We start from the raw sequence: 22,333 nt of genomic DNA, 5'->3' as shown, positions 1-22,333 counted from the left end.
TAAGGTGCACAATATAGTCCTCATAAAAACGTCTACATGTTGGCTGTCACCGTCAGAAAGAAAAATTACACAGGTAGTCAGAAATTGTTTCATGATCATCATACCACTGGAGGTCTCACTGCAACTGCAGAAGGGATGAGTCTGGGTAAAAGGAGGGGATGACAGACTTGAGATAATGCAGTTAGCAAGACTTCGTAGCCTAATAGAGCTGTAGTCAGGAGAGAGAGACTTGCCAAACCTTCAAATCATCCAAGCTGATTTATCATAGGCCATTAATTATTAGCATTTTTTTTAAATTTTGAGTAAAGTACAAGGTCACAATTTGATTGTTGCTTGATCCTAGTTAACGTGCTTTGTATTGAAGTCTTTCGGAATTGGGTGGAGATCAAACGGTGACTATGGCCTCGGAGTCGGAGACGAATAAACGGCTCTTGCTAGATGTCCTGACCAGACCTGGAAACGATGCATGTGCGGATTGTGGCAATGCAGGTAGGAAACGAACTGTTAATAAAAGAGGGGCGCCAAATATTTTACCGGTCCCTGTTTATGTGCTCACGTGTGCATATGAGCGACGCGCGAGGTCTCATCGTCCTAGTAGAGAATGCACCTGCCATTGAATCTTGAATAGCCTATTGTTTTCTGTTACCATTGTGAATGTGACAGCTTGTCAGTCAGTGCTCTCCTTATCTGATGTCTATATTTTATTTAACAGCATTAGGCCTAATTCTACTGCACTAAAAACAAAAGGTTTTTACAGAAAATAATATGAATTGCTCTCGAGACACACCTTATATTAGACTGGCAGCCAGCGCCAATCGAGGAGCTGGACTATGGACCTTGTAAAGCTGTAGGCTTTATGGAGAACTGCCAAATGTATTGAGACATGCAGACCCGGTAAACAAAAGTCATATACTTCACTGAGTACCTTCCATCATGTGGTTAAATTGATTACATGTGTGGTGTTGCTGAGTCATCCCTGTCCTGTTTGTCACCTGTTATTGCCGTTTGGAGTGTTTGTGGTGGCTAGTAGTCATTGTGTGACATCAATATAAATCGCTCTGGATTAGAGCATCTGCTAAATGACTCAAATGTACAATCCTCAGTGTGTCTCTGTGTGTGTGTCTTCAGTGTTTATGGGTGTTTGTAATGGGTGTTGCTCAATCTTGTCTGTCAGCATGCAACAACCTTCTGAGAGTGCATTTTCGTATTGCGGATGGTCATTTCAATTTGGCTTTACAGTAACTATTGTCACATCCCTCCCCGGCCCCTCATCACCACTTCTGCATTATAGGACTTCCTCTCTTCTTCCCCTTCTCATCTCACAGTGATAAAAGTGAGCTGGTGGGGAGGTTCCAGGATGGGACTGATGCCCAGTGCTGGAGCTCTGCCCACCCAGGATTTCTTGGCAGTGGCACCATGTCTATAGGTGACATGAGGAATGATCATAAACACATACTTTCACTACTGGCAGTCTGTGCTGCATTTCTTCATTACGACTTTGTGATGCAGATGTCAAATAACGCATATAGATAGTAAGTCTCACCTCGCAGCGTTCACTCCTTTATGACTAATGTGTTTGTGGTGGTGATAAACGTTTCAGTTTCTCAGTTCAGGTTTTTATTATAGTTGAAAATGTGTGATCAGAGAAATATTTGGCAACCACAGATCAAAAATAAGTGTTTTGTTCAATGAAGAAGTAGTGTATTTAATTGGAAAAGGGCTTACCAAGAAAAACTTCCAAAATGACTAATTCGAGGTAGAAATAAGTTGGAACAAAAAAGCAGAAATGGATTTCCTTTAGCTCACTTTAATCCATATAGTGTATTCCACTGTTTAATGCAGGCTAATTTGCACCAGTGATGTTTCACTGCCAAATGATTAGTCATCTGCTCCCACACATTGATGTCATACAGTATTAGGCCAATGTTCAGAATCTCTCTGCTGCGTGAAATAGTGATATAAAGCAAGGTCAGATATTTCATCCCCAAGACTAGTAGTTAAACTTAAAATTACTAAGTAGAGTAATCTGATCCTAGATCTGTAGTTAGGGACTACTTCTGCCTCACTGTGTTTCTGAATGTATTGTACACTGAACAAAAATATAAATGCAACATGTAATGTGTTGGTCCTATGTTTCATGTGCTGAAATAAAAGATCCCGAAATTTTCAATACACACAAAAAGCTTAATTCTCTCAAATTTGTTTACATCCATGTTAGTCAGCATTTATCTTTTGCCAAGATAATCCATTTACCTAACAGGTGTGGCATATCAAGAAGCTAAATGAACAGCACGATCATTACACAGGTGCACCTTGTGCTGGGGACAATAAAATGACATTCTAAAATGTGTGGTTTCGTTATACAACACAATGCCACAGATGTCTCAAGTTGAGGGAGAGTGCAATTGGCATGCAGACTACAGGACTGTCCACCATAGCTGTTGCAAGAAAATGTAATGTTAATTTAAGCCGCCTACAACGTCGTTTTAGAGAATTTGGCAGTATTTCCAACTGGCCTAACAAACAACGTGTAACCACGCCTGCTCAGGACCTCCACATCTGGCTTCTTCACCTGCGGGATCATCTGACCAGCCACCCGGACAGCTGATGAAACTTTGGGTTTGCACAATCGAAGAATTTCTGCACAAACTGTCAGAAACCATCTCAGGGAAGCTCATCTGGGTCTTGACCTGACTGCAGTTCGGTGTAGTAACCAACTTCAGTGGGCAAATGCTCACCTTTGTTGGCTACTGGCATGCTGGAGAAGTGTGCTCTTCACGGATGAATCCCGGTTTCAACTGTACCGGGCAGATGGCAGACAGAGTGTAACTCCCACTTGGAGTGTTCCAAAAGGCACCTAAAGGACTCTGATACCATGAGACACAATATTCTCTGGTCTGATGAAACCCAGATTTAACTCTTTGGCCTGAATGCCAAGCGTCACGTTTGGAGGAAACCTGGCAATGCCCCTACAGTGAAACATGGTGGTGGCAGCATCATGCTGTGGGGTGGTTTTTCAGAGGCAGGAACTGGGAGACTAGTCAGGATCAAGGGAAAGATGAATGGAGCAAAGTACAGAGCTATTCTTGATGAAAACCTGCTCCAGAGCGCTCAGGACCTCAGACTGGGGTGAAAGTTCACCTTCTAACAGAACAACTGCCCTATGCACACAGCCAAAAAAAACATAGGCGTGGCTTTGGGACAAGTCTCAATGTCCTTGAGTTGCCCAGCCAGAGTCCGGGCTTGAACCTGATTGAACATCTCTGGAGAGACCTGAAAATGTCCGTGCAGTGACGCTCCCCATCCAACCTGACAGAGCTTGAGAGGTTCTGCAGAGAAGAATGGGAGAAACTCTCCAAATACAGCTGTGCCAAGCTTGTAGGGTCATAACCACAAAGACTCGAGGCTGTAATCGCTGCCAAAGGTGCTTCAACAAAGTAATGAGTAAAGGGTCTGAATACTTATGTAAATGTGATATTTCAGTTTTATTTTTTTAATCAATTTGAAAAACATTTTAAAAATATGGTTTTGGAGGGGTTCACATGACCCTTAAACGAGATGGCCGCATGAACTAAGAGCTCCACACAAGTAGTTTCCAATTCTTCATCGTACCTCCACTTCAAGTTAAACTCATTAGTTTAGTCAAAAAGTCATGGGGGCTACAAAAGGCGACATTACAGGTGACATTTTTACCCAGACTCGAGCAATAGTCACGAAAAAGCCTCCAAGAAACAGCTAGCTTCAGAAAAAGCTAGCGCCCTTAGTCAGGAGCAAGAGGACCCGTCCCCTCCCGAGGCCCAACAACCTCCAACCTCGCACTCTGTTGAAGACATCCTTTCTGAGCTGAGATCCCAACGTACAGAACTCAACATCAAATTAGATGGCATTAACTCTCAGCTCAGTGCGATAGGGGGCAAGGTGACAACCCTGAAATTCTTTGCCTGACATCAACAACAGGGATAACCATCAACGCGGGGCACCTGGATGAGGCAGAGGGTCGAATCCTATCCATGGAAAACTCACTGGCAGACGCCATGGAAACAACAGCATCTGCTAAAAAGAAAATGGAGCATCTGGAAGAGAAAACAGAGGACCTGGAAAGTAGGAGGCAAAGGAATAATTGTGTTCTATTAAATCTGTCAAAAAAAGAAGTGGGAAACATCCCACTGCTCCGCTACCTGCAAGACAAACTTCCCGAGTGGCTCCACCTGTCCACCAACAGGCCCATATAACTCGAGAGAGCTCACCGAGCACTGAGGCCCACATCAGCAGCCAGACAACCACCACGCACAATCACCATACGTTTCCTGAGATTCACCGACAAGGAACGAGTCATACAGGCGCCGAAAATCAACACCGTTACAGTGGGAAACGCCAAACACACCTTATACCAGGACCTGTCTTCTGGAATACGCCGAAAGTGCCGAGGTTTGACGAGGTGAAGAACTACTCCATGGATCGAGGCATCTTTAGGGGATTCAAATACCCAAACGAGCTCAGGATTCTTCACCAAGGTGACCTGTGACACATCAAAACTCCCGAAGAGGCAAAACGTTTTTTGAAGGACAATCCTGGCCACTGAGAAATGGACCAATGATTAAAAGCGATTACTGTTATTACTAATGGAGGTAAGACAACATATGGCCGCCATCCAATGACCCACCCGCCCCGCTAAATGTCATTATAACCGTCTAATTTGTATTTATTTTATTTTAGCTGAGAGAGGGATAGGCCTATAGCCTAACCTAGGCCTACTAACGTTTTAGTCTACTTTTATTTCCCCTTTTTTAAATGATTTGTAGTAATCATTTTCACATAGGCCTCCACCATTTATAGCCTGTCGATTACGACATTTACAGACCTAACGAGAGGCTCAATGTGTCAATGTTATGCCTATGGCCTTATCCTGTTGATATTACATTTTAATAAAAACAAACAACTTATCGTTCCTCTTAAGGATCTGCTCCATCGTTTCTGTTTTATTTGGACCAAATGATTTGCCCTATGACCTTTGGAGGAGATATTTGTAGGCTGGGCTATTGATTTGATTTTCTACCTATTATTATTTTTTATTTTTTTTTACTGTGGTCTGGACAGGACGTTGTGACTTAATGCGGGGCCGAAAGGATGAGGCATTTTGCTAACTGTTCCCGTTTATCGGGAACACAGAATTGAGACTGAGCGTGGGGTTAATCGATCCAACGGGATACGTGGAGTTGTTTTGGAACTGGGCTGGGGTGTTCAGAGATTGTTATTTTATGTACACCATTTATTTTAATTTTATGTGATTGTAGCTGTAACTATTATCCACCTATTCCCAGACATAGAACTGTCATGGTCTAGGTCATGCGATAAAACTGAAAAAAAGATACTATGTGCTCTTTAAAAAGGAAAGAGCAGACATTGCACTATTACAAGAGGCACACCCCTGTGATGCCGAACATGCTAAACTTCTCAGACCTTGGGTGGGACAGGTGTTTTCTCGTCTTTCAAATCAAACAGTAGAGGCACAGACATACTTATCCATAAGCATGTTCTGTTCGTAATTGACAAAAACATATCTGATCCGGAGGGGAGATTTATTCTGATAACTGGATCACTGTATGGGTAACCAATTACTATCTTAAATATATACGCATACGCCTGCTTTCATATCGAAAATGATAACCCTGTTCAATAAGCATTGTGTTTCCTTTGGAGTCCTGCCTGGAGATTTTAATTGTACCCTGAACCCAACCCTGGACAAATAATCTCAAGTCCCCACCACTAACCCTAGATCTGCAAAGATGTTGAACTCTCTTACTAAAGATATGGGACTGATAGATATCTGGAGAGAGACTAATAGTTCATCTATGGACCATACATACTACTCTAATGTCCATAACACCTACTCCCATATAGATTACATTTTTATCCCAAAGGTTTTTTCCTCAATTCTGCCACGTGTACAATCGGACCCATAACGCTTTCAGATCACGCCTTTGTCCACCTCCACTTTGACCTCTTTACTAAACAGAAATACCATCAGTATAGCAATAGGCCCAGTAGATTGCTTGCTTACCAATAATAAAAAAAGAGCAGTCAGAGTGAACAATCATGGCCATCCGAACAGCAGATGACGAGGTCACATATGATCCAAATAAGATCAATTTAACTTTTCATGATTTTTACAGCAAACTATATACTTCTGAGAGAAAACATACGGAGGCAGAACCTCTTTCCTTCCTAGAGGGAATCTTGCTACCTAAACTATCAGAGACCGACCAAGAAGATCTCAACTCCCCCTTCACTCCTGAGGAGGTCCTGGAGGAAATTATCTTCCCCAGAGAGTTCTACAAAGCTTTTTGGCCCCAGCTTAGCCCTATTTTCATGCCAATGCTGGATGATTTTTGCAAAAACTGAGCTCTCCCAGTCTCTATGTACACAGCCCGCATTACAGTGTTGCTCAAAAAAGACAAGGACCCTCTATCCTGCTCGCTTTCCGGCCCATAAGCTTGTTGGATTTCGACTACAAAATAATTACCAAATTGCTCACCAAAAGACTAAATACTCTTCTTCCCAAAATAATAAAAGCGGACCAAACTGGATTTATTAGAGACAGGTACTCTTCTGATAACATTCGCTGTCTTTTTGATATTATAGATCAAGTAAACGCACAGAAGACCCCTGTCCTGCTGGCTTCACTTGAGGCTGAGAAAGTGTCTGACAGGATGGAGTGGAGCTTTCTGTTCTCAGTCTTAGAAAAGTTCAATATGGGCCCAAACTTTATTAAATGGATGAACCCTATACTGTCATCCAAATGCCATGGTGACTACTAATGCTTTGAATTCTGACCGATTCCCTTTGGGAAGTGGCACAAGACAAGAATACTCGCTGTCCCCCCTGCTCTACTTGTTGGGGGCGGAGCCTCTGGCAGAGTTGATAAGGAGCAATCCAAGTTTTATAGCTGTTTCTGCAGGCGGCCTGCAGCACAAAATTTCGCTCTACGCGGATGATATCTTGCTCGGCATATCCAACCCTGAGAAATCCCTCCCATTTTAGACACAATTGCTCTGTACGGCAAGTATTCAGGATATAAGATGCATTTGAACAAATCCACTGTTTGCTCTCTCAATCTTACACTCAACAGCTCTATGAAGACACTGTCCGTTCGAATGGAAGACACAGGGGTTCCAATACATTGGGATCTTTGTAACACCAGATCTGAATTGCCTTTTCAAGCAAAGTTATCTTCAACTCCTGGATCGAATCAAGAACGCTCTCCAAACCTGGATCTCCCTCCCAATTAGCTTAGTCGGAAGAATCAATGTTATCCGTATGAACATCCTCCCTAGATTGAACTATTTATTTCAGGTGCTCCCATGCTATGTCCAAGTTTCCTTTTTCTAAACAACTAACCAAAGCATCACCAAATGTATATGGCGCAATAAAGAACTGAGGATCAAGTTCTCCACTCTATCGAAACCTGAATCTAAGGGTGGTCTTGCCCAAATCCGCAACATGCTATTCATGGATCACAAACAGACAACACTCAATGTGGATTCAGATAGAAGCCCAATCCTCCGGTTCATTGCCCCTAAGCTCAATTATATTAATGAATAACTTTAGTGAAGTGGGCAATATAGCCCAAAAAAACTTTGTGATTTACAGCACCCTTCTAGCATAGAGGGACTGTAAGAAATACCTTGGCATTTCCTCCCAAATATGTTCTCACTCGCCTATAGTATGCAACCCAGACTTGCCAAAAGCCCTGAGTGATGCCAACTTTAATCTTTGTCATTCTCTAGGGTTCAGGACCTTTTCAGACCTGTTTCATCAGAAAACCAACTTTGTGGTGAATTCAATGTGCCAAGATCCGTTTTTGTAAATAATATCTTCAAATTAGACACATCATTTCCTCATTTACTTCCAAGAGGAGGTTTAGAGCTCAGCTGAATGAAGTTGAGACCCTTCTTGTCACAGCACAATCGAACAAAGGCAAAATCTCATATCTATAGACTCCTTTCTGAGAAAGGAGGCTCCTCCTTTACTCATTTGAAAATAATCTCTGAAAAGGACCTTTGTCTGACTATCAGTGATGAGTTATGGGTGGATGTTTGCGACAGGGTATACTGCTCCTCTACTAATGTAAAAAAATAAAGAATCTAATTACACATTTTTGTACAAATTGTATTACACCCCAGTGAGACTCCATAGAATGAATACGGACATTTCTCCTGACTGTAAAAGATGTACCTCTGAAAGGGGAACCTATATGCATGTATTTTAGAGTTGAAGATTTTGGCAACCTATACATACTGCTGCACAGAAAATACTCAATGTACAGTTTGATATGACCCCGTGTATTTATCTTCTTAATGCCCAGCAGGACTTTGTTCTTGATCCTGACAGAGAAAATGTGTTTATTACGATCACATACTTTGCTAAGAAATGTATTCTTCTATTGTGGGCTTCTAATACTTCTCCTACATTTAAAATGTGGATTGACCAGATTGTTGACTTTATTCCTCTTGAAAAGCTGACTTATGACCTCCACAAGAGACACAAAAGCCCAAGTTTGATAGACTCTGGTCTCCACTACTCAACTATATTTCAAATTGGACAGAGTGAATGGGGTGATTAGGGAAATAAGCAGATACATGTTGTGTAAAAAACAAATTATTTGCAAGAAACGTAATAAATCTTTAAATTGTATAAAATATATCTGGTTTTGTTTTGTCATTATGGGGTGTTGTGTGTAGATTGATGAGAAGAAACAACAACAATTTAAGCAATGTTAGAATAAGGATGTAACATAACAAAATGTGGAAAAAGTCAAGGGGTCTGAGTACTTTCCAAATGCACTGTAGAAGCAGTGGTCCACTGAATGTCTTACATCTTCACCAGGTTGGTGGAACATTCATTTCATGTTTGCCGCTTATTGCAACTGCATGTTCCCTGACGCGGTGTAGTACTCCGAGGAGCGAAGGCCCCAAGGTTGGTCCTGGCAGTAGCAGGCTGTTAAGGGATTGTATGAGGCATGAGTGATAGGAGTTGGAGGTAGTCCTCAATGGTGTTGGTACCTTCTCTGGAGGGATGCGGTCAGTTGGTTATTTTTGGCAAGGGCAAGGCGGTCTGCTGGGAAGGTATCGCTTATTTGGAAAGACTGTCCTGGATATGAGGCCGAGGTTAGCTCGAACGATACCGTGGAGCCATGAAAGGTTTCGACCTCTTGTCTCACGCTCTGCAGTGTTAGTTGTTTAGCCTCACCCTGTAGCTGGAGATGGCAGGCAGCTGGTTGTGGGAGAATGGTTCTCTCAGATCAATCATCGAGGATTGCATAGGTGTCAAGGGATCTTTCTTTGTTGTGGAGGGTTACCTTGACTAGTTTAAGGATAACTCTGTAACAGGGGAGTTGACCAGGCAGGTTTTGTTACTTGGATGCTGGTTGACCTCGCATAGAATTTGTAGGTGTTTGGTAGTTGTATTGGAGGCACCATACTTTGCAGATAGGTCGGGGGCACTACAGGCTGAGGATCGGCGAGAGGAAGCTGGGCTGGAGCCTGTTTGTGAGCCTTGGCTGGAGTCTATGGAGGAGGCTGGAGAGGAGCTTGCTGAGGATGCTGGAGTGGAGCCTGTGGGGGCTGGAATGGAGCCTGTGGAGGCTGGAGTAGAGCCTGAGGCTGGAATAGAGCTTTCTGAGGAGGCTGGAGTAGAGCCAGGGTGCGTTGGAGTGCCCCATCGTCTTCGGGCCTCTGTTTGCCGTCTGGGGATTTGGGGATGGCTCCTGGGCCTCCTTCAGCTTGGCTGATGTACTCAACCTCATATTCTTGGAGGTGAGCAGGCTGTTGGACCATGCGTCCAGAGCGCAGTGGTGTGGAAACGCCAGGAATAGGATTGTCAGGTTGTTCTTCTTTCATGGCCGCAATTGAATCCAACTCGAAGGACCATAAAGAAAAGACTAGTCTAGGGTGGACTGTAAGTTAGGTTCAATGTTGCTGCCACTATGGGGCATCGGTCAACATGTAATGAGATGGAGATGATGGGACGGACGGGGGGGGGGGGGGGGATTCTGTTGGCTTGTAAGGCCGGTTGGTAGGGTTAGGAAGGATGTGGTGGTCTAGGAGCAGATACAAAAAATAGCTATCAGGGGCAAATCAACATAAAAGTGCATGAATGAAAAAGTAGGTCCGGGAGAATAAAGAGGAAAGAAATGGGCATTACGGTCAAATGTAATTAACTTAGAAAACTGCCAAACATTAACAAGAACAAAGGGAGCACATGGAACACAAACCGAGAGCATGAATAGCATCAAAAAGGTGTACAACAGACGAGAGCAATTGGCAGCATAATATATACTGTATTTAGCAATTGTTTTCTACGTTGGATAAAAGTACAAATTCTGAGCTTTACATTTGTATACAATACACTGCATTTGAGGAACAATGGGAAAATAATGCTGCATTGAAAGTTGATAAACTTGTAACCCCACTTTTGAGAAAATGGACCTTGAATGTTTTGGTACACCTACTGGAGAGCGTTTCTTTGCCTACACCCATTCAGCATCGTTCACACCCTCTTAAGCCATAGCCCCACCCATCCCTTTAAGGATTCACATGTGAGGCCATGTGCTAAACAGAGTGAGTAAGTAAACAACAAGTGTAGTAAACAACCAAACATTTCAAGACTAAAAGTGGTGAAAGTAGTAGCCTACAATAAGGAAAAAATGCACTTAATCTAGTCCTATATCCCAATCTGACTTTGGTGCAGGTCATGTTGTTCTTCACATTACTGTCTCAGGTAAACACACAGTAATCAAATCAAAATGTATTTGTCACATGCACAGGATACAGGAGGTGTTTGCATTGTAGCAATATCAAAAATAGAAAGTGCCCAGATACATTTTTTATATTTTTATAAATATTTTAATTATTAGATAAGGCTTACCCAGACACACTTGTCTAAGTATATAGATGGGTCATGTGAAAGAGAGGCTATAACTACCCCCTAGCCACACCTAGCTAAGTGGATGGGTCTCTATTGCCTAGAGCTGTTCACATGTTCATGAAATACAATAGATGGTCATATCACCCCCAGACACAACTGGTTCATCTGAACTGTTTCCCATTGATCTTGGTCAATAGCTGCCAAAAATGTATGATGAAAAGTGTTTTATGTTCTCCTGTGAAGTTGTGATGCCTGTCAGAAAAGGGGCATATGCTGCATAAACACTACTACGTAATACATAAGGCTCCTACTGATTATTTCACTCACAGAAGGGAAGGAAGAGAATGTCACCCGTGGAAACCTGGTACATCTGGCTTCGTCATCAGAGGATGTGTTGTGGTCAGGCGGAAAGAGGCTGAGGAGTGGGGATTTGGGAGTGACAAAAGGTGTAGTGGGAAGGGGCGTGGCCTAGACCAATTTGGCGCAATTAGTTCATCTGCAGGGGAGTGGTCTTCAATACAATTCCATCCATTATTATGAGCCGTTCTCCCTTCACCAGCCTCCTCTGGTGCATACACACGCACACAAGGGGAATCCAAAGTGTGTTAACGGTGGTGTTTTCCACCTCACCGATATTAACAGTCATGTCATGTGGATGACCATTTCCATTGAGGGAAATCCCAGTGACAAAAGCCAATGTGTTCTGTGTTGTTGATCAGTCAGGGCAATCTCCTGTGTGGTGTCTCTGCTCTGCTCTCTGATTCACATACCTAGTGACACCCCCCCCCTTGTAGAGTGGCCTGTTCTGATGCGGAGTGTTTCCATAGAGATGGAGTCATTGTTTATGGACACGAGGCCACACCCTGATTACATATCGTGGGATGTCGGAGCGCAAGGATACAATGGAGAGATGGCACAAAGTCCACACAAAGCAGGGCCCACAACCTCTATCTCTCTCTTTCCTCCTCCCAATTTCTGTATGTGTGTGAGAGATGAACACAAAGAATGTGGGTTTGGAAGAGCCTTCCCTATGTTTGTGTGAATGTGGTTTGTTAGAACTGGATGTCAGACCTGGGTTAGCTGCTGAGAGGGTGGTCCCGCCAGCCATGCAAACTGTGATTACATTATGAGAGGTTCCAGTAGCTCAGGAACTATTAGACTGAGTAGAAGCATTGAGCTGAAGCAAGCTGAAACGATATTGAAGTTTATACGTTGAGCCCAAACAGCAGTTTTGGACAGACACACACATTTAAACATAGTAGGTATCAGCTGATTAGGCTATGTTCATGGTGTCAAGTTTTTAAAGGCTTTCAAAGGTCTATGCAATTCCTGGATGAATGCTCTCTTTAGAGTCAATGCATTAGGTCATTCAGTCAGACAATTTCTCTCTCAGAATCGCGCGTGCGTGTGTGTTTGAATGGAGGTCGACAGATTAATCTGCATGGCCGATTAATTAGGGCCCGATTTTCAATTTTTCATAACAATCGTAATCGGCCTTTTTGGATGCCGATTATGACCGATTACATTGCAGTCCACGAGGAGACTGCGTGGCAGGCTGACCACCTGTTACGCGAGTGCAGCATCAAAAGTACCGTGTGGCTGCAAGGAGCCAAGGTAAGTTGCTAGCTAGCATTAAACTTATCTTATAAAAAACAATCAATCTTCACATAATCACTAGTTAACTACACATGGTTGATGATATTACTAGGTTAACTAGCTTGTCCTGCGTTGCATATAATCAATGCGGTGCCTGTTAATTTATCATTGAATCACAGCCTACTTCAACTTCACCAAACGGGTGATGATTTAACAAAAGCGCATTCGCGAAAACAGCACAATCGTTGCACAAATGTAGCTAACCATAAACAAAAATGCCTTTCTTAAAATCAAGACACAAGTATATATTTTTATACCTGCATATGTAGTTCAAAGAAATTCATGTTAGCAGGCAATATTAACTTGGGAAATTGTGTCACTTCTCTTGCCTACATTGCAAGCAGAGTCAGGGTATATGCAGCAGTTTGGGCCACCTGGCTCGTTGCGAACTGTGCGAAGACAATTTCTTCCTAACAAAGACCGTAATTAATTTGCCAGAATTTTATATAATTATGACATAATATTCAAGGTTGTGCAATGTAACAGTAATATTTAGACTTAGGGATGCCACCCATTCAATAAAATACGGAGCGTTTCCATATTTCACTGAAAGAATAAATGTTTTGTTTTCGAAATGATCGTTTCCGGATTTTACCATACTAATGACCAAAGGCTCTTATTTCTGTGTGTTTATTATATTATAATTAAGTATATGATTTGATATTCGATAGAGTAGTCTGACTGAGCGGTGGTAGGCAGCAGCAAGCTCGTAAGCATTCATTCAAACAACACATTACTGCGTTTGCCAGCAGCTCATAGCAATGCTTGAAGCACAGCGCTGTTTATGACTTTAAGCCGATCAACTCCTGAGATTAGGCTGGCAATACTATAGTGCCTATAAGAACATCCAATAGTCAAAGGTATATGAAATACAAATGGTATAGAGAGAAATAGTCCTATAATTCCTATAATAACTACAACCTAAAACTTCTTAACTGGGAATATCACCAGGTTTCATAATTTCTCATGTTCTGATCAAGGAACTTAAATGTTAGCTTTTTTACATGGCACATATTGCACTTTTACTTTCTTCTCCAACACTGTGTTTTTGCATTATTTAAACCACATTGAACATGTTTCATTATTTATTTGAGACCAAATAGTTTTTATTTATGTATTATATTAAGTTAAAAAATAGTGTTCATTTTTCATTCAGTATTGTTGTAATTGTCATTATTACAAATATATAAATCAGCCGATTTAATCGGTATCGGCTTTTTTTGGTCCTCCAATAATAGGTATCGGTATCGGCGTGGAAAAATCATGATCGGTCGACCTCTAATCTTAATGCTGTGTCCAAAAAATTCCCAAGTGCATGTTCATATTCATGTTTGTGGCTGATACAATGCAGTCTATTCCTTCCATAGCAAATTACTCTGCAGAGTTCATGTGTTTGTCTGCCAGATCTCTGTTGTGGGTGTGTGTGTGTGTGTGTGTGTGTGTGTGTGTGTGCACGTGGGTGCATGCGTGTAATAGACTAGCAATGGCCTGGTGTTCTGATGAACAGTGCTTTAATACTGTCTGTGGATTTTTATCAGTGAATATCTCAGCCTGTTTCCTGTGCTAAGCCTAAATATTATTTCCCCTTTGTCCACACACACACAAACATACACACGCGGTATCTGTTTCTCTTTCTCTCTCTACGCAGCACGTGTCCTTTACTCCTTCAGTTATATTGGCCTCTTTACTTTGCACCTAATACCTTTCAGAAGTGCGTGCGTCAGCACTTTTAATATTTATAGTTTGAACATTGAGCATCCGCTACAAGACCATGGTGCTTGCCTACGGAGCTGTGAGGGGAAAGGCACCTCAGTACCTCCAGGCTCTGATCAGGCCCTACACCCAAACAAGGGCACTGCGTTCATCCACCTCTGGCCTGCTCGCCTCCCTACCACTGAGGAAGTACAGTTCCCGCTCAGCCCAGTCAAAACTGTTCGCTGCTCTGGCCCCCCAATGGTGGAACAAACTCCCTCACGACGCCAGGACAGCGGAGTCAATCACCACCTTCCGGAGACACCTGAAACCCCACCTCTTTAAGGAATACCTAGGATAGGATAAAGTAATCCCTCTCACCCCCCCCCTTAAAAGATTTAGATGCACTACTGTTCCACTGGATGTCATAAGGTGAATGCACCAATTTGTAAGTCGCTCTGGATAAGAGCATCTGCTAAATGACTTAAATGTAAAATGTAAATGTTGCACCGCGTTTTTGACCCTGTATCTTCCCTTCTGTTCCTTCCCCCTCCCTCCATATCGCTCTATCCCCCTGCTCTCTCCCCCCTTCTCCATTCCGCCTCTCCCTCCCCTCTGTCCCCTCCCGCCTCCCCGTCTCTCTCCTCAGAGCCAGACTGGGCGTCGGTGACTTTGGGTGTGTTTGTGTGCCAGGGCTGCTCTCTCCTCCACAGAGGCATCCCCCACATCAGCAGGGTCAAGTCCGTCCAGCAGGAGTCATGGGAGGCCTCAGAGGTGGAGGTCAGTAACCCTACTGTACCAGAGGGGGAAGCATGAATGAATGTATATTATATTGCATCACATTGGTCCTAATTACAGTTGTCACCTATTGCCAATTACAACCTGATTTGAGATCAGATCTTGCCATCCAGCTTCTTAAGTCTGCCCATTTTAGGCCAAACAACAACAAAAAACGGACCATCAGTCAGTTCCAGTAGTGTGTCTCGCACATTGCCTTCTTTAGACTGGAAAGCCTAATTCCCACAGGGACTTGTTCATCATTTCTAAATGCAATGATAATGTCAACTCCAAGAGACCACCACGGATGAGATTTGGGGAGTGAAAGCCTTGAGGGAGAGTGATAGACTCGGCATAGCACTACCCGGGGGTTAGAAGGGATAGAGGATTCTCAGACTAAAGTTACAACAAGACGTGTTTATTGGAGTTGCTGATAATTCCCTGAGGGAAACATAAAGACAGAAAACAAGATGCTTGGACTGCAATTTTAGTACTACTCTTAGTTTCCTTCCCGTAAATATCAGCCTTAAAAATGCCCCTTATGTGTTGTCAATACATTAATGGATTTGTTCCGTCTATCGTCAGCTAATGGCTGCCATGGGTAACGAAGCAGCCAAAGCTAAGTACGAACAGAAGGTTCCAGCATTCTACTACAGACCCAAACACACAGACTGCAAGTAAGTCACCCACGTCACTGAGTTATAATGAGCTAACAACATTGTTCGGTCCGTTGGTATGTACAGTTGAAGTCGGAAGTTTACATACACCTTAGCCAAGTACATTTAAACTCAGTTTTTCACAATTCCTGACATTTAATCCTAGTAAAAATTAACTGTCTTACGTCAGTTAGGATCACCACTTTATTTTAAGATTGTGAAATGTCAGAATAATAGTAGAGAGAATTATTTATTTCAGCTTTTATTTCTTTCATCACATTCCCAGTGTTTCAGAAGTTTACATACACTCAATTAGTATTTGGTAGCATTGCCTTTAAATGGTTTATCTTGGGTCAAACGTTTCATGTAGCCTTCCACAAGCTTCCCACAATAAGTTGGGTGAATCTTGGCCCATTCCTCCTGACAGAGCTGGTGTAACTGAGTCAGGTTTGTAGGCCTCCTTACTCGCACACGCTTTTTCAGTTCTGCCCACAAATTTTCTATATGATTGAGGTCAGGGCTTTGTGATGGCCAATCCAATACCTTGACTTTGTTGTCCTTAAGCCATTTTGCCACAACTTTGGAAGTATGCTTGGGGTCATTGTCCATTTGGAAGACCCATTTGCGACCAAGCTTTAACTGATGTCTTGAGATGTTGCTTCAATATATCCACATAATTTTCCAACCTCATGATGCCATCTATTTTGTGAAGTGCACCAGTCCCTCCTGCAGCAAATCACCACCACAACATGATGCTACCACTCCCGTGCTTCACGGTTGGGATGGTGTTCTTCGGCTTGCAAGCCTCCCCTTTTTCCTCCAAACATAACGAAGGTCATTAGGTCCAAACAGTTCTATTTTTGTTTCATCAGACCAGAGGACATTTCTCCAAAAGTACGATCTTCGTCCCCATGTGCAGTTACAAACCGTAGTCTGGCTTTTTTATGGCAGTTTTGGAGCAGTGGCTTCTTCTTTGCTGAGCAGCCTTTCCGGTTATGTTGATATAGGACTCGTTTTACTGTGGATATAGATACTTTTGTACCTGTTTCCTCCAGCATCTTCACAAGGTCCTTTGCTGTTGTTCTGGGATTGATTTGCACCTTTCGCACCAAAGTATGTTAATCTCTAGTAGACAGAACGCCTCTCCTTCCTGAGCGGTCTGACGGCTGTGTGGTCCCATGGTGTTTATACTTGCGTACTATTGTTTGTACAGATGAACCTTCAGACTTTTGGAAAAGGATGAACTAGACTTGTAGAGGTCTACAATGTTTTTTCTGAGGTCTTGGCTGATTTCTTTAGATTTTCCCATGATGTCAAGCAAAGAGCCACTGAGTTTGAAGGTAGGCCTTGAAATACATCCACAGGTACACCTCCAATTGACTCAAATGATGTCAATTATCCTATCAGAAGCTTCTAAAGCCATTACATAATTTTCTGGAATTTTCCAAGCTGTTTAAAGGCACAGTCAACTTAGTGTATGTACATTTCTGATCCACTGGAATTGTGATACAGTGAATTGTAAGTGACGCAATCAGTCTGTAAACAATTGTTGGGAAAATTACTTGTGTCATGCACAAGTAGATGTCCTAACTGACTTGCCAAAACTATAGTTTGTTGATAAGAAATTTGGTTGAAAAACGAGTAGTTAAAAAACAAGTTTTAATTACTCCAAACTAAGTGTATGTAAACTTCCGACTTCATATGAGGCTAAAGTGTGAAGTGTGACTACCAGGGTTGGGGTCAATTCCAATTCATTTGAAATTCCAATATTCCATTATTGGAATTAATTTATGTAATTTATTTGAAATTTAATTAAATATATTCCCAGTTAATGGAATTAATGGATTTATTATTAAAAAAAACTGAATTTACCTAACATTGGAATTGAGAGGAAGTGAATTATCTCTGAATTCAAAGACCGACTTCAATGGAATTTACAGGGACAGGGAATTTAATTAGAATGGAATTTGTGGAATTAATCCCAACTCTGGTGACTAATACACTGCAGATGTATGCCTCTTGAAAAACAGTGTGTTGTCTGTGCCATTACTCTTCTCTGTGGGTACTAAACCAACTAGCATATTACATGTGAGAGAGTTGATAGTGAGAGGCAGATTTTTTTGTATCAATCGAATTGATTACTTTAATCTAGGTAGCCTAGCAGGTAAGAGCATTGGGCCAGTAACCGATAGGTCGCCGGTTCCAATCCCTGAGCTGACTAGGTGAATATGTCAATGTGCCCTTGAGCAAGGCACTTAACCCTAATTTATCCTGTAAATCGCTCTGGATAAAAGCGTCTGCTAACTGACTAAAATGTAGTCATTTAGCAGATGCTCTTATCCAGAGCGATTTACAGGATAAATTAGGGTAAAGTGCCTTGCTCAAGGGCACATTGACATATTCACCTATATTTCTTTATGAATAATCTGGTGCTTGTGCTTTCAGAAAAGCTGCAAAATACTGTCTGACCATACTGACATGATTATAAGTGACAGGAAAGAAAGATAGGAACATCTGAAAGAGGTGTTTTTATACTGTATGTAGGTCTATCAGAGAGAAAGAGGAGATGCTGTTTTTGGCATGGCGATGTTCTCCTCATCACACACAACTAAAGATAGATCTAAAGATAGATCCTCTATCACTCTCATCAATCTTCTTATCCTGGAGTAAAAGTGTGTGTGTGTGTGTGTGTGTGTGTGTGTGTGTGTGTGTGTGTGTGTGTGTGTGTGTGTGTGTGTGTGTGTGTGTGTGTGTGTGTGTGTGTGTGTGTGTGTGTGTGTGTGTGTGTGTGTGTGTGTGTGTGTGTGGGAAATGGAGGTGAAAGGAAAAGAGAATCTGTCACAGCAAGATTAGTAGAAATGTGGCCTAAATCCCAAACTCCCAGCTTGTTATCCCATCACCCTTTCAGCTAACAGCATGGCACCTGTGCTATAGAGAAACCTGAGAGAAGGTGAAACACGTCCATTGCGTCATTGTGTTCCAGGCTACTGCGGGAGCAATGGATCCGAGCCAGGTACGAGAGGAACGAGTTTGAGTTCATCGAGAAACAGGAGCCATACTCTGCAGGTGAGCTGACATTAGGGCTGTTACGGTGACCATATTACCGCCACACCGGCAGTTACGAGTCATGACGGCAGTCAAATTCACAGTAATTATGCTTCCTCATGTGCTGATGGTGCTGATGGTCATTAGTAGCCTACCAAACTTCATAACTGCCTAGTACTTGGCACTCTATTTTCCCTCTATCAATGCATATGTATTCGAAAATCCAATCAAACACTTAATTAGAGCCCATAAGCTCATGTTGTGCAACATTTCTATAGGCTATGCAATTGTGTGAGAAAACAGTGTTGATGTCCTCTTAAAAATAGGAGGATCCCATCAACTTTCTATAGGCTAGGCCTACTATATTTATTTCTCTACTTTCCTAGTATTTAGCACATTGCTAATGTTTACAACAGGAGTATAGCCTACCAGGCTGGCATGAAAATGAACCACGGGAAAAGCTTCCTCCATTCGCTAGTTAAGTGCATAGATTTAAATGTATTTTTTCCCCTGCCCCTGTTTCGAGGCAGGTGCATGATAATGGTGCATTCTAAAAAAAAATGTAAGTCACACATACAGTACCAGTCAAAAGTTTGGACACGCCTACTGATTCCAGGGTTTTTCTTTATTTCTACTATTTTCTACATTGTAGGATAATAGTGAAGACATCAAAACTATGAAATGACGCATATGGAATCATGTAGTAACCAAAAAAGTGTTAAATGATGACAGCTTTGCATACTCTTGGCATTCCCTCAACCAGCTTCACCTGGAGTGCTTTTCCAACAGTCTTGAAGGAGTTCCCACATATGCTGAGCACCAAAGAGTTCAATCTTGATTTCATCAGACCAGAGAATCTTGTTTCTTATGGTCTGAGTGTCTTTAGGTGCCTTTTGGCAAACTCCAAGCGGCCTGTCATGTGCCTTTTACTGAGGAGTGGCTTCCGTCTGGCCACTCTACCATAAAGACCTGATTTGTGGAGTGCTGCAGAGATTGTTGTCCTTCTGGAATGTTCTCACAGAGGAAATTTAGAACTCTGTCAGAGTGACCGAAGAGTTCTTGGTCACCTCCCTGAACAAGGTCCTTCTCCCTAAGATTGCTCAGTTTGGCCGGGCGGCCAGCTCAAGAAAGGGTCTTGGTGGTTCCAAACTTCTTCCATTTAGGAATGGCCACTGTGTTTTTGGGGACCTTTAATGCTGCAGAAATGTTTTGGTACCCTTCCCCAGATCTGTGCCTCGACATAACCCTGTCTCGGAGCTCTACAAACAATTCCTTCGACCTCATGGCTTGGTTTTTGGCCTGACATGCCATGTCAACTGTGGGACCTTATATAGACAGTTGTGTGCCTTTCCAGATCAGTCAATTGAATTTACCACAGGTGGACTCCAATCAAGTTGTAGAAACATCTCAAGAATGATCAATGGAAACAGGATGCACCTGAGCTCAATTTCGAGTCTCATAGCAAATGGTCTGAATACTTATGTAAATAAGGTATTTCTGCTTTTTATTTTGAAAACATTTGCAAAAAATTCTAAAAACCTGTTTTTGCTTTGTCATTATTGGGCATTGTGTGTAGATTGCTGATTATTTGTATTTATTTCATCCATTTTTAGCATAAGACCGTTACATAACAAAACGTGGAATAAGTCAAGGGGTCTGAATACTTTCCGGAGGCACTCTATGTAAAGACAAAATGAATGATGGATGACAATATTAGCCTATCACTTGTGAATTATTTACTGTATTATCACTTGTGAATGATGCCTTTTTAAAATCATAGTCACACACCTCACGTAGCCTAGCCCATATGCCTATATGTTTTGATAAGAGGTTTGTATCACAACTAAAGTGGCCAAATATATTCTTAAAATTAAGCACATTAATCCGCTTTACAACAGGTGTAGAGACTAACTGGCAAATTTGGGGAAGGTCATTTTCACCATAAAAATGCACCTAAAAGCATTACATGCATAATCGCATTTGAGGTCACTTGAGAATGATGTTTTCCCGCTAATTGATTGCATTTTGGAACATTCACGCTTATAAGGTCATATTTAAGCTAAAAGTTCTGATCTGTTGTGTAAGCCTCGTTTCTAGTGGTTGTATTCATTTGGGATCTATCGCATCCCGCATCTGTCCCAGACTATGTTTGGAATATTTATTTCACGCACAGAATAGAATAGGTCAACTTTTGTCCTGTGAGAGATAGTAGATTGACATAGGCAGCCTATGTCAATCTATTATCCCACTTAGTACAAAAGTTGTTAGGCTCGTGCTTTTGCTGTTCGTTCGGCTTGTTGACTGACGAAATGTTAATGTGGAAAGTTCTTCCAATATCTTCAATGCGCGCCTTGGAATTGGATAAGGACACACGTAGTTGCATCCCCGATGTGTCTGTCTTCACTTATGCCTGTGAGAAAGACCCGATCACGTGAATGGAATTGGCTAATAAGAATTGAGCTATCTGAGAGAGCCATGTGAGGGAGAGGTGCTTCGGAGCACGCTGCCAGGAGAAGGGAATTATAATGATTATATTCAGCCCAAGGGCACAATGGCCACTGGCCACAAAAGGCATGGATTTTTTTAGGTGGCATTACAGCCACACAAAGGGGATGCCTCTGGGAAATTCAACACATTATCAAGTGCTTGTCAATTTGTGAATGAGAGACTGATGAAGTGTGTACAGCCTGCGCATGAAATAAAGCAGAGCTCATGCCTTTCATGCAGCCTTAGAACGTATAAAAAATACAAACGTTGGTCTATATGTTTTGATCACAACTAAAGTTGTATAAATAACTCTAAATGAAGCATATAGAAAGAGCTGTTTGTTCGTTAACCGCTCAACACAGAATAGCCGCATGTGCCCACTCCCAAATATCTTGGAGAAAACATCCTTTCTATTTCAGTCAGCTATGTTCAAATGTATTCTTCATACTATACAATGATTTAAAATAATGCCAAGGAATTCTAAGCAGATCTTGTCTGCTAAATGAACTAGTGTAGCCCACAGCCATATGGCACAGATCAGGACCTAACATAAGGATAACTCAGAGTATGCTATTCTGTTCTTCTGAAATAGTCTACATTTTCTTCTTATCATGTTTCTTTAGACCTGTCTAAAATACAGAAAAATATTTATTGTGATGGTGGACTCTATGCATTTATGAGACTTTTTAAAATGTAGATGTTCCAAAGGTCTGCATCAGTAGCTTGTAGGCTATGCGTGGAAGCCAGGAGATGCTAAATGTTCATTAACGGTCAATTACCGTGAGACCAGCAGTTATTTGCTTGACAATCACCGGCTGACAAAATGTCATGACCTCCACAGCCCTAGTTGACACACAAACACAGAGAGAGAGAGACACACATATACACACACACACACAGACAAAGACAAACACACAGACACACACACACAGAGACAAACACATGCACACATACACACACGGCGACAAACACACAGACACACAAGCTTTGCCTATGCAAAGCTATGGAAAATCTAGTAAACAAATAGTCCTTCTCTGTCATGACAGCAAAGCATTGCCTAAACAATTTGCAAATACTAAAAAAAACTTGAGTTT

The 22,333-nt window shown here is 42.1% G+C and overlaps 1 protein-coding gene across 2 annotated transcripts in view; it reads left to right on the top strand.

The window, feature by feature from the left end:
• Nucleotides 1-106: 106 nt before the first annotated feature.
• Nucleotides 107-22,333, top strand: part of LOC115106429 (arf-GAP with dual PH domain-containing protein 1) — a 31,388-nt gene continuing 9,161 nt past the window's right edge. Inside the window, exons 1-4 of one of the 2 annotated variants that reach the window (XM_029629147.2) lie at nucleotides 107-489; nucleotides 14,924-15,054; nucleotides 15,637-15,728; nucleotides 18,691-18,773. In XM_029629147.2, coding sequence (XP_029485007.1) covers nucleotides 399-489; nucleotides 14,924-15,054; nucleotides 15,637-15,728; nucleotides 18,691-18,773 — 397 coding nt within the window. In that variant the 5' untranslated portion in view covers nucleotides 107-398. The remainder of the gene's footprint in view (nucleotides 490-14,923; nucleotides 15,055-15,636; nucleotides 15,729-18,690; nucleotides 18,774-22,333) is intronic. The other variant, XM_029629148.2, reaches the window with a different exon arrangement.

The sequence above is a fragment of the Oncorhynchus nerka genome, linkage group LG23 (assembly GCF_034236695.1).
Source record: "Oncorhynchus nerka isolate Pitt River linkage group LG23, Oner_Uvic_2.0, whole genome shotgun sequence".
Taxonomy (NCBI): domain Eukaryota; kingdom Metazoa; phylum Chordata; class Actinopteri; order Salmoniformes; family Salmonidae; genus Oncorhynchus; species Oncorhynchus nerka.
This window is presented reverse-complemented; position numbering and strand designations above follow the sequence as displayed.